The sequence below is a fragment of the Castanea sativa genome, chromosome 2, assembly GCF_040712315.1.
Source record: "Castanea sativa cultivar Marrone di Chiusa Pesio chromosome 2, ASM4071231v1".
Lineage (NCBI taxonomy): Eukaryota > Viridiplantae > Streptophyta > Magnoliopsida > Fagales > Fagaceae > Castanea > Castanea sativa.
In genome coordinates, this window is record NC_134014.1 from 39596859 (window position 1) to 39610755 (window position 13897).

General features: G+C 36.8%; 1 protein-coding gene across 1 annotated transcript; it reads left to right on the plus strand.

The window, feature by feature from the left end:
- Window positions 1–2425: 2425 nt before the first annotated feature.
- On the plus strand, window positions 2426–8566 carry LOC142624751 (uncharacterized). Its single transcript, XM_075798490.1, has 10 exons — window positions 2426–3078; window positions 3267–3453; window positions 3684–3817; window positions 3919–4031; window positions 4156–4279; window positions 4739–4891; window positions 5025–5180; window positions 5507–5586; window positions 5674–5723; window positions 8069–8566. The coding sequence occupies exons 1-10, from the start codon at window positions 2665–2667 to the stop codon at window positions 8206–8208; spliced, it is 1551 nt and encodes a 516-aa protein (XP_075654605.1). The 5' UTR covers window positions 2426–2664; the 3' UTR covers window positions 8209–8566.
- Window positions 8567–13897: the final 5331 nt, after the last annotated feature.

Below are 13897 nucleotides of genomic sequence, written 5' to 3' on the forward strand. Positions count from 1 at the left end.
ATGCTTTTAGAAAACCTTTTGCATTTACTTGCATCATCTTAGACTGCCCTTAAAATAATTCTTATATATGTTTATTGTTGTGAGAAAAGAAAGCCTAAACACATACACATGGATATGAGTGAAATCAAATCTGAAAAACTAATTTTCGTAAATCTCGATAGATAGGGTATTTGTCGAGCAGCTGTCAAACATCGGACTAAATTTGCATTGGACTAAATTTGCATTTTAAATCTCGATAGATGCTAACTGTCGAGTTTTAAAATACAGCACTTCGTCACTTGTTTCTTTCACAGATTTGTATGATTTTAACTCTTGACTTGCACAACATGTTTCTTGAAGACTTAAACCATCCTAGATGTGTAGCAAAGAGAGCACTTAGCCTTTTTGTTTCCTCATCTACTTTAAGCTTCTTCTCCATGTCTGGTAAGGTCTCACTATCACAATTAGCTTCCTCAGTTTTACGCTTTAGGCCTTTACTTCCAATAGGGACGTCCACCATCATCTCTAAAATGGGCCTGCTCGTAAGCCTAGTCCACTGCCCTTTTTTTGGTTCTTTTATGATCAGGGGCCCATCTGTTGATTTACCTTTTTCACCTCTCCTTTTTTGAATTTTTTTCCTTTTCCTGATTTCGCGCCCTTACATTTCTCCTTAGTTTTAGCCCACCCTATTGAAAACCATGCATTCCCCACATCACCATCAGAGTTTTCAGGAAAGTGATTAACCTGCTCATTTAAATGACCCGCTACTCTCTCCAATAAATCAGCTAGCTCCTCCCTCCCCTCTCTCCTTAAACTACTTCCTTTGATCTCGTGAACAATTTCAGCAACAATAGGATTTGAATTGAGTTGACCCTCAAAGAGATCCTTATCAATTTCCTCTATTATAGCCTCAAAATCCGTAGGTTTTTGGTTCAAATTTGAACTCCCGTTAATCCCAAAGGAATCCAAATTTGAATCTAATTAAGCTCGTCCTTCGGCCACCATTAGCCCCTCCACCGTTCAGTTGTCCTCCCCCACCACACCCATCACATCCCCGTTGGTTAATAATGGAGGATTACTACTACCTGTCTTATATTGCTGGCCCAACCCACTAGCACTAACTTTGAAGCTTGGTTCTTTATGCCCTTCGCTTCGAAAACCTTCACCTCTATGGACCTTCGTCTTGTCGGACTAAAAGGACTAGCTCTAATCCAATGCCCAAATTGTTGTTAATCCATCGAGAGGGTGCCCTTGCTTTTTAGCCATATTTCACAGTCCTTGTCATCATGCCATAACATGCCACACCAAAAACATAGATTAGGCAGCCGTTCATACTAGAAAGAAACCCAACCCTCCTGACTTTCCCCAAACGTTACTCTCCTCCCCTGACAAAGTGGACAAGTAGTATCAACTGTAACTCAGACACGCATGAACGTACCACCCTCCATTTCAGTTAAGTCTTGTGGAGAAGTAACTGGCCCAATAGTCTCCCCAACTTCCAACGCAATCTCTTGGGTCATGAACTAGAAAGGAATATCATGAATCTGAGTCCAAAACTTACAGAACTTGAATTCTAGCTCCTTCACCGACTTACTACCATCAAAGCGTTGTATTACCACTAAGTGCCTATCATATGCCCATGGTTCACCCAGAATGACTTTTTCTGCATCCACCTTCAAATTGAAGGCAAATAAAAGAAGATTATTTCCCACGTTTGTACTGTGAAAACCCTCCTTTGTACGCCATAGGGGTCGAAAAGTACGTGCCATTGCCTCCATATTTAAAGCTCTCTTCGTATAAAATTTTGTTGCTAAAACAAACCCTGATGCTTGGCGTTTCTTCGACAAAACAACCTTCCTACCCTCCCTCACATATAGAGATAGATTATCACATCTGCGAGTTAGGTCTTCCATCCCTACTCTAAATTGTTTCCCCACCCCACATAAGGAAAAAACCCTAGCCCTACTAGTAACAGTATTACTATAGGGAAGCAAACCTCTTTCTCGAAGAGAAATGAAACAAAAATACTAAAGACTAGAACCAAGAAAGCATAGCCCCCTTAGCCTCTAGGCCGAGAACTATTTTTTGTTTGGGACTTGGAGAGGATATGTTTTACTTTGAGCATAACTTTGACATAAGGATAAGGTAGAGTAATGTCAATTACAAAAGAGCATCTATTTAAAGATTATGATTCAAAGTTTTAAACTGAAATGAATCTAATTTAGATTTTACCAACTTGTTTTACTAAAAATAAAAAGATTATATCTACTTATTAACTCTAGTTTAATTTTATCATAGTTAAATTTTAGATAACTCGCCATAAAATTGTGGCAAATTATCTATCCTAGTAATACTCGGTCGCACTTCTAAACCCTAGAGTCATTCTCTACTCAAATTATACGGAGTAGGATTTAAATAGACACCCTCAGTTGAAACGGATAAGACTTTCAAGTGAAAATCGGATGAATCCAAGACCACTAGCACTCACTCTGATCTCTGACCCAATCAACATTCTTTCCGAAATTCTCATCAATCACACACTTTCCGAATCCCATAACTATGGGACCACCTTAGTTCGCTGCACTCTCAAACACCTGAGTCCCACCCTTCACTGTACAACCTCCCCCCAACAACCTCAAAAATTCACAACAGAGGAGAGGACAGAGCTCACAGAAAAATCAGAAAATGGCAACAACAAAAGTGAAACCAACCATTCTCGTCGTCCTATTATGTTTTCTCGTCACCATTACCTTATCATCTCAGCCGTCCCTCGCATCACAGCCTTCCAAATCCAACCGTCCCTCCTCCAAATGGGCCCCACGCTTCCTCGGCAGATTCTCACAACCACCGAATCAGCAGCAACAGTACCGATACGAAACCAAGTACTTTTCGCAACGACTCGACCACTTCAGCTTCTCCGAGCTCCCAAATTTTCCGCAGCGGTACCTCATCAACACCGAGAGCTGGGTGGGCCCGGAGCGCCTTGGGCCCATCTTCTTCTACTGTGGCAATGAGGGAGACATCGAATGGTTCGCCGAAAACACCGGCTTCGTCTGGGAAATCGCTCCTCGTTTCGGTGCCATGGTCGTTTTTCCCGAAGTGAGAACTTAGTTATAATTCGAAATTTCTTTGTTGATGTTATCGTCTCTGTTAGAAATATTAAGAGGGTGTCTATTGGCGTGAAATTTCATGTTATTAATATTGGAAGTGTAATTACTTAGTCGTAAGAGGTTGTTTGATTAGAATGTAAAATGTGTGATTGAGGTTGAATCAATTTTGATGGGCAGCACCGGTACTATGGTGAATCGATGCCGTATGGAAGTATAGATGTGGCATATAAGAATGCCACTACCTTATCCTATCTTACGGCTGGCCAAGCCCTCGCTGATTTCGCCGTGTTGATTAGGGAGCTGAAGCGAAATTTGTCAGCGGAGGCTTGTCCTGTGGTGTTATTTGGTGGATCCTATGGTGGAAGTAAGTGAAATGTTGTTATTTGTGGCACAACTTTTTTGTTTTTGGTGAAATAGTTATGTACATTGATAGTCTTTTTGCTTGGAAAGGAAGAAATGATGTTTGCAATTGCATTCTTTTCTATAAATGTTTGCTAATATGTGTAGTATTGGTCGATTGAATAAAGGAATATGTATTGGGTGTGAGTGTCATCTAGAAATGTTCTTATATGATCTCTTTTTGAATTGAAACAGTGTTGGCCTCATGGATGAGGCTCAAGTATCCTCATGTTGCGATTGGTGCACTGGCTTCTTCGGCACCAATTCTTCAGTTTGAAGATATTGTGCCGCCAGAAACATTTTACGACATTGTTTCCAATTCTTTCAAGGTTTGTGTTACTCTGCACCTTTTGTTTTCATCTTTGTTATACTATTTTTGTTTATATAAATGTGCTGCATTATAACTATGTTACTTGCTTTATTTCAACAGCGTGAAAGTACAAGCTGTTTTAACACAATAAAGGAATCCTGGGATGCATTAGTATCCGAGGGTCAAAAAAATGATGGACTCCTGAAATTGACTGAAACTTTCCACTTATGTCGGTAAGCAAAAGAAGTAAACAATGTATGCCCTATTGGTTTATTAGCTAATGATGATAGAAGATATGCAGAGTTTTTTTTTTTTTTTGGGTATGTTGTGTCTTAACTGATCGGAGGCAGTTGACAGGAAATTAAACAAGACACAAGATCTGGCAGACTGGTTAGATTCTGCTTATAGTTATTTGGCAATGGTGAACTACCCTTATAGCGCCAATTTTATGATGCCTTTGCCTGGTCATCCCATAAGAGAGGTTAGTTGGGAGTTATGATACAATTTGTAAAATATCTAATGGGCTGTACACACATATACGGAGGTTTTCATACTCTTAACTGTAAGTCCTTCCATACCTATTATTTGCCACACCCTATACTAAAAGGCTAGACGCCACTCTGCAATACATAGTATGTCAATGTTCTGTAATATTGTTTAAATTTCTCTAGGACCAGCTATTTTCTAAGTGAGAATCTCTTCCTGTCCATCATTCTTTCAAGTTTCGATGAATATAGAATTTTTATCATACTACTTTCTGTATAAATTTGAACCTGTATGCTTTTAAGCATTCTAATTTTGATGTAGCTCTAAGTCTGTTTGTCTATGGCCTCATCACTGCTTTTTGAAAAGTCATCTGAATTCTATACTGTCAGGGTATGCTTCAAAAGCTTTGCATTTTGTTATTATGAATTAAAATATCATTTAATTCTTCTTGCAGGTTTGTAGAAAGATTGACAGTCTTCCTGATGGTACTAGCACTCTAAAGCGCATATTTGAAGGAATAAGCGTCTATTACAATTATACTGGAGATGTTGACTGCTTTGAAGTGGATGCTGAGGATCCTCATGGCTTGGATGGTTGGAACTGGCAGGTCTAGAGTTCTGTGGTATTTAAAAAAATAAAAACAATAAAAAATAATGGTTGGATAAGAATTCTCACAAATAACTTCATCAAAATATTTATTATTAATGCAAGTGCCTTTTCTGTTTCCTTTCAAAATATAGGCATGCACTGAGATGGTTATGCCAATGTCTAGTAGCAAGGATGTGAGCATGTTTCCAACATTCGATTATAATTACTCTTCCTTTCAAGAGGAATGCTGGAAGGACTTCAGCGTGAAACCCAGGCCTAGATGGATAACAACAGAATTTGGTGGACATGTAAGTGGATGGTGCTTTTCAAATTTATACCTTCCATTTAACTCAAATTGTATTGTAATCTTTGCTCTTGCCTACTACTGTTTCTTTTTGTTGGCAGTATGTATTTGGTTGGGGAGTTACATAACCTATTTTTCTAAGTGGATCTTATGAGAATTTTCATATATTAAAATCAAATGTAGAAATTTTCAGAAACCATTAACATTTTTGTAAAAGCATGGTCTATGCTATTGATTGATTTCTTTGAGTCATCATATGCATATTATGAAGAATGCTTACTTCTCAAATGCTACATTATGATTTCTGGTCTTTGGGATTTTATTTTGAAGGACATCAAGACCACCCTGAAAAACTTTGGAAGTAACATCATTTTCGCAAATGGCTTATTAGATCCATGGAGTGGTAGCAGGTGACCTCTCATTCAGCCTGTATTATGGCTAGTTTTGTTAAAGATTCACGATCTGAATTTGATCTTTGTATGTGACATCTGTTGCAGTGTTCTGCAGAATATATCTGAAACTATTGTTGCTCTTAATACTGAAGAAGGTAATGCTTTGACTGATCACATCTTCTGTTCTTAAATCAACCATGATAGGCTTCACTTGCATCTGTGAGAGGGACTGTTTGGTGGGTTGACATTGACTTTTTATTTTTAATAATATCCAGCATAATAATTGTTTTCAGAGCATGAGAGCCTTTAGCCACCCATCTTATTTACTTTAAATCTACAAATTTTGGATTGATAATAATTTTTCTGAAAACCTACCTGGTCACATTTCAGAAAAATATTGTCGTTAGTTGCTCCCGTTCAACTTGTGGGCATCAAATGTTGAAAGATATGACAATATAGATAATTTAAGAACAATTTACTGGAAATCCTAATGTTTATGAGTTCTGACATGTGGCTCAATCTCAATAGCAACAATTTAATTTAATTGGCTTGTTCTGTTGCATTTAAAATTATTGTGGATTCTTAAATCAACCAACAAAGCCACTTTTCCCACTAATTGTATTTAACTAAATTGATCGTTTTTGTTTTTGTAGGATACATCATGTCTTTTTGGCTCAAATTTTTCTTGTAGCCCCTTCAATCTGAGTAATATAAATGGTGTCATGTTATGAAAATTTTTTAAAGACTTCTCTCAATTTTTCCTCATACATTGTTTCCCTATATATTTCATATAGTTGATTCTAAATTTATATTTGTTTTTTCTTTCTGTTTTAATATTCTCATTTCAAGGAAATTCATCTTAAGTACACATTATAGAACTTTGTAAGAGACATTGCTGAAAATATTCAGCTAATACTTGGTTGCTATCTTCAACAGCCCTCTAATCCAATGGAACCTGCTACTGAAAAATCATACTGATGTAGGACAGGGAACAACAAAATCTGATTTAGAACACCAAGGGCAGATCTGGTATAGCTTGGGTTTTGAAGAATTTGGGTTAGGTTTTGGTGGGGAAAGGATAGAAAATAATAGGGGTTATAGGGTTTCCAAAGGGTATAAAGATTAATAGAGTTTGGGAATGAAAACAAAGGTGAAAATCATGATTTGAGTTGCTGTGAACAGTGATGTGAATAGTAACCGTGGATGGTAAAATTAAAGAAAATAAATAAATTCTAGGAATCACACCTAGACTTCCTAAGCATCACATCTAAGGTTCCTTAGCATTACACCTCGGAGAAGGTCGCATCACACAAACCATAAAAGAAAGCTTCATAACTCTTAAATTTTGAAAACATTAATCGGTAACCAACTTAATAGAAAGTACTACAACTCTTTAAATAGAAGACTAATACCTAATCCTAGTTTAACTAGGATTTCTTAAGACCCTAATAAGACTTGGACTTGGACTTGGACTTGGACTCCTTAGGTTGTTACTACTAAGCCTAACTAAATAACCAAACTTATAATAAGACTAAAGACCCAATGGACTATAAGCACAGCCCATTCCAGAATATTAGGAAATTACATAAGTGCCCTTGATAAATCAAATCAAATAAAATATCAAATCATACCTACCTCATTTCGTATGCTTGTTCAGCTTTAGTTGGCCAACATCGGTTTACACATCAGTTTGTAATTCCTTGATTAATTGAGCCAATCACCCCTCCTAATGAACCATAGTGATAATGAAGGTTTGTTCAGATTGGTTGGACTGTGTTCTTTAGCCCTTTTACACATTAATTTATCATTTGTATTATTATATATTGCATTTTGTGAACTCATCCTTGATTAAGAATATTGGTTTTGACCCTCCAGAGATTACTTTTATTGTTTTACTACACCAAAGTAGTTTTGGTGTGGTGCTAAATTATGGCTGCCATAACTGTATGACATGAAACCAAATCCTAGAAAACAGTTGCAGTTTAGCGTTAAACCAGCTTTCCAACTGCATTGTTTTATTAGATTTAAAATTATGATTCTATGCTTTGTTATGGCCTAGCAAGTGGGCTAAACAATTTGATGTGGGTGGACATCATACAATCTCAATGCCTGTTAGTTCTTTTTTGAAATTTGATAAAATCTCCATGCTTCAATGTCTAGAAATTTTAAAGAAGTGATCTCTACAATGTTAAACCTTGTTTCGTGACATCCCTTGCTATATGCTATTGCTATCTGGCAAGTTCACTATAGCTCTCTCTGTTTGTGTGTGTATGAGGGGAAGAGAGATGACTATTTAACCTGCAATGTGATGCTACTATCAGCTAAAGGACACTACATCCAAATAATTTGATTGATCTATTTTGTTATATGGAGCCATTAACTCTACGGTTGGTTGGAGGGAGGGGAAGGGAAAGAAGAGGAGAGTAAGGAGAATAGTTGAATCATAGCTACACGTAATTTGGCTAAATGTAATTGGTTCCTTTTCCCATCTCTATGTCAGGTGCCCATCACATAGATTTACGTGCTGCAACTGCAGAGGATCCTGATTGGTTGGTAGAGCAGAGGGCAACTGAAATCAAGTTGATTGAAGGCTGGATAAATAACTACCATCAGGAAAAGAAAGCGATTTTCAATATGTAGAGGAATGCTTGGTGGATGCAGATCTTTCTGCTAGATACTTCTTTAATCTTGTTGTCTGTGTTAACCCTGCAGCCATCACCAGATGAACAGTGTAAGACTTCTCTTTTCTAATGTCAAGGCCATCATGTTCATCCTTACCACTTATAAACCTTGTCTGCAATAATTATGTATGTTAAAGGTTATGAATTGGTCCAAGAGGCTTAATTGTATTACTCAGTCCATGCAAACCTAACCTTAGACTCTACAGTTATTATATAAACCTAGTAGGGTCATTGTAATTTAATATAGTGTTAATATCAAAGATGTAGCCAACAAAGACTTTATCTTGTGGACGAATCACGTAATTCCCTTTGTGTTATATCTTTCTTTCTCTAGTTGTCTCTGCATTTCCTACAATATTTTTTTTATTTCAAATTTCATTTCAACAATGTAAAAATAAATAATAAAAAAAAAGGGTAAATAAATACTCATTACGAGATGGCAGTTCAATTGTAACTGAATTTTTAGTGCACCAAACTCGAAAGAGATGCCAATTAGAACTCTGATTTTCCAGTCCGTTAACTGTCTTTTCCTCGGCAAAAAGCAAGCTCAGGGAAATCTGATGATTGGAGATCGCAATGGATAGCAGTATCTTGAAATATTGGTTTAAATATTTGCGTATTGGGTTGGCAAATGGGAAGCATGCAAAGATTTGAAATGTGGATCATGGTTCATGAAGTCTCTGGCTTCTTGTCCAGCATTGTCATGTCAATTCCTTTACCTACGTTGATGAACTATAATATTGTTGACAATTCAAAGAGAATGTTAAATATTAGTATTGATATACCATGTTGAATATGCTAGTATAGATGCGGAAGCGAAAGTATAAAGTATAGAACACAATAACAAACGAGAATTACGTGGTTCAGCTTGACGGCCTACATCTACGGAGGAAACCCTAAAGGGCTACATCAATAATATATTAGAGTGTAGTACAAATCCTGTATTACAATGAACCATAACATGTGTATATATAGTAGACTAAACCCTAGACTAATAGACTTCTAGTACAAGTAGGAGATTTGGTTTGCACACAAAGTATAATTAGGTTTGGGCTTATACTAATGGACTAATATATCTCTAACACCTTCTCTTAAATTCAAGATGGAAACTTGATGAAACCTTGAGATTGGATAAGGTTGAGATGATCCCTTAAATGAAGTTTGGCTCTGTGACGGTGGTTTGAGAAAGGCAATGGTCTTGCAGTGTTGATGCGACTTCTATCGGTGGCATGACTATACCAAAGAGATTTGACGGCAGCAGTAGGAAGTCAAAGAAGATGAACGCAGCAAAGAAACACCGAGGAAGACAAAGATTGCTTTTAATATACCATAAGGACAGAAAATCATAGCCATAGAAAGGTGGCTCTGATACCATGTTAAATATTAGCATTGATACACCATATTGAATATGCTAATATGGATGCGGAAGTGAAAGCATAAAGTATATAACACAATAACAAACAAGGATTACGTGGTTCAGCCTAACGGCCTACATCCACGTAGGAAACCCTAAAGGGCTACATCAATAATATATTAGAGTGGAGTACAAATCATGTGTTACAATGAACCATAACATGTGTATATATATATATATATATATATATATATATATATATATATATATATATATATATATAGTAGACTAAACCCTAGACTAATATACTTCTAGTACAAGTAGAAGACTTGGCTTGCACATAAAGTAGAATTAGGTTTGGGCTTTTACTAATGGGCTAATATATCTCTAACAGAGAATAATGAAGATGGCTCAAATGGTGGCCTTTTTATGGCTATATTTCTAAATTGTTCTTTCACAGTTAAAACTTACTCTTTATGGTGCATCTGATTTGTTTTTGCACACACGGTCCCTTTTTGCCATGTTGATGAAAACTTGAAATATTTGTCGGGAGAGCACGCATAAGAACAACTAATGGCCTTGACCGGCTTACATCCAAAATAAATAAATAAATAAATGGAGTTATATATCTTTGATAATTTCTATGTTTATGTTATTAAAAAAAGAAAAAAAAAAAAGAAAGAAAAGAAATCTACGTTTACAATGATGGGTTTATATAATAGATTAATTGTAGCTAACCTTCTATTGGAACCTTACATTTACAAAGGGCTGGGTCCCGACCTTAATTCTTTAACATCCCTCTTAAACTCAAGGTGAATGCTTGACGACAACTTTGAGTTTGGAAGGAAATTCTTTCAAATGGCAAGATAGTTGGGAAATCGCATGAGGTGCATGGAAACGCGTAATGAGCTCCTCAACACTAAATTTAGTGAAGGCATATGGCCAAAAAAGGAAAAGAGCATAAAACATGTAAGTGTATCCCCAACATGCGATAGTGTGTTATGTAGGAACACACACATTAAAGCATCCATATCAGTGGATGCAAAGTCTTGCATAATAGAAAAAGACACAAATTTTACATATTTTGCCTCAAAAATGCTCTATATCAGTGCTTCTAAAAGTATGCATATTTGCACATTTGCTACAGTAACCGTGCATATATGCACGGCTAGAGCATTCGCAGTGGGCCTGCGAAATGCCAAATGTAAGGTACATTTGGCATTCAAGCCCAAAACGTGCTCAACATCTGGAAGTGGGAAAGTATAAAAATCCAAATTTTTTTAGCATAGTGCTATAGTACCATCCTAAATGTAGGATGGAACTCTAGCACTTTACCAAAACGTTATATTATATTTTATTCCTCTTTTCTCTCTCATCACACAGTCTCTCATCTCTCTGTCTCTCACTCACTTTCCTCTCTTTCTCCCTCTTCTCTATGATCAACGGAGCTCCACCATGATCATCAACCTATGGGTAAGCACCAACAGAGCTCCACGGATTTGGTTGTGGGTGGTGATGGGTTTACTATTCGATTTTGGCCATGGGTTTGGGGCTGAGTTTTGGTGGTGGACGGTGGTGGCATCGGTGTGGTGGTTTGGTGGTGGCCTGGCGTGGCGTGGGCGTTGATCAGCGTGGAGGATCATGATGGGTCTCTCACAAGGATCGGCGTGGCGTGAAGGATCATGACCCACTCAATCTCTCATGGGTCTCTCACGGTGTGATGCTCACGGGCCAGGTGGAGGCTGATCTCGTTGTGGTTGTGGTGGTGAGTATTGTGGTGTTAAATCTTGTGGTGGTGGTGGGTCTTGCATTGGTGGGTATTTTTTTTGTTTGTGGGTGAAGATCGAGTGGGTTAGTGGTGGAGATCGTGGCAAATCGGCATGGGTTATTTTGGCGTGGGTTTCTTCGGAGGCGTGGTTTAGGTGGTGGGTTTTGTTTGGCATGGGTTGTGGTGTGGAGATTTGCTATCCGGTGTGGTGGAAATCAGTGTGGAGCTGCAGTGGCTGTGGCGTTGTGATTGAATCCGATGGCTCCGTTAATGGGTTTTTTTTTTTTTTTTTTTTTTTTTCTCTCTCTCTGGGTTTGCTAGTATATGTAGGGTGTTTTGGTTGGGTTTGATGGTTTTTTGTTAACATGGTTTGCTTTTGGTTTGATGATCCGGTGGTGGTGTTGGGATACATGAGGGTGGTAGTGTGTTCACTATGTTGCTATTTGGAGGTTGTTTGGTGGTGAGAGAGAAATAGTAAAAAAAGAATAAAAAAGAATATTTAAATAAAGGAGCAAAAAATATAGAGTTTAAGGATGTTAGAAGTGTTGTAAAATGGTATGGTATAAATAATAAAGTATGTTTTGAAATAGTAAAATAGAATAGTTTGAAGATTCCAGCTGTGAATGCTCTTAGTGTAGCACTTGCATTTAGTATTTTAATAATTTTTTCTCTCTTCTTGTCTCTATTGCTCTCACTCTCACATCACTCTCCACTGCTGCCGATCACTCTTCTTCTTCCTCAACAGCCATGACTTGAGTGACTTGAGCCGCCGATCTCACTGTACTTCTTCTTCCTCAGCCGCAAATCTCTAATATTCAGTCGTCGATCTCTAATATTTAGTCGCCGATCTCACTATACTTCTTCTTCCTCAGCAACCGTGACTTGAGCCGCCGATCTCACTGTACTTCTTCTTCCTCAACAACATCAGTTGAGACCCATCTTCCAGATCGCTCAAAAACTCTCGACAACCCATGAGACCCATCTGCCAAGTTAAAGTCCAAGCAAGCTGCTTGGGGTAGCTGCATGAGAACCATCTACACCTTCTCTACCTAGTTTCTTTTACTTTCTTTCTTTTGCTTTTTTTTCTATCTGGGTTTTGTTTGGCTGCTCAGAAAGTTAGAATTGTGTTTTTTTTTTTTATTTATTGTTTATGTGTTTGATAGGAATGAATTAGCTGAAGATTTGTGGGTTGATGATGGTGGCTGGGTGGCTTGATGATGGGTGTGAATTAAATATTTTATTTGAATAAATGTTTATAATAGACGATGTGGGTGTTTTGTAAAAATAGAAGTGTAAAATAGAAAAAGTAGGTTTTAGATGTGAAATTTACAAAAATTTTGCATCCAGTAAAATGCATTACTAATATAAAACCTACATGCAAAAGCTTGTAGGACCGCATGAGACACATGGAATGCATCTCCAGAGCTGTAAAGAAGGTGATGCTTTAGAATGCACTAGCCGTAAACCCACGCAATGCACGGGAAATTTCAACGTTGTTTTTATTTATTTATTATTTAGTGAAAGAAGAAATAAGTACATGGAACTTATAAGTATTAGTCTTAAACTCAAAATTATATAATTATTTTTCTAATGGAGTAAATTGATGAGTAATGCTACAACTACAAATTATTTTACGATGTGATCAATCTCTTATTAGTTTTTTTTAGGCCCATCATTACTATCATTTTTTCATTTACCAATAATCATTCACCACTTCAACAGTTTGTAAATTTTTTTTATAAAATAGTTTATATCTCTAGTATTATTCATAATTGATATAATGTAATATATATTTAGTTAGCTAAGTGGTTCATAATTGTTAACCTGCATAATAAACAGTTTGCTTTTATAAACTCCATTTATAAACAATTTACTTTTATAAAATGCAAACTTATTCAAGACAAAACTGTTTATAAATGTCCATTTTTTTTAACCTGAATTGTTTTGGGAAAGAGAAATGACACTATGGTCAAAGCAACATTTAGATGTGCACATTTGAACATGATTTAGTTTGCAATTTATCATACAGTCTATGCTTTTGTAAAAAAGTATGTAAATTATTTGAATATCTAGATCATGCATATGATCATATGCTAAATCTGGTTTGACACCAACGTTTGTTTTTGTGATACCCTGGAATAATGAAGAATCGCTTCATTATGCTGAGGTACAGATTGGAATATCATCTTAATTTCTAAAAAATCACATAATTGGAATATCATACATGTGCAATACGGAAATGGCAACTCTTAGTCGGCTACTTTTCCAGGAAAATTTGTAACTATATGCCAAATTCCCATCTCACGGAGAAGTCAGAGGGAAAAAAAATGAAACACTTATGAGCAAAAAAAGTTATACATTTTACTCATTGCTTATTGAAATTTAGTTACATGGACATTGATTGACTTTAAGAAAATCATGATTCTTCCAAAGCAACTTTACTACTCTTGTTCTCTAAAGATTCATTTAGTAGCTTTGGAACCGCCTACCTCTTCAAGGTATTCGGCTTTCACCCAAAGCACAACA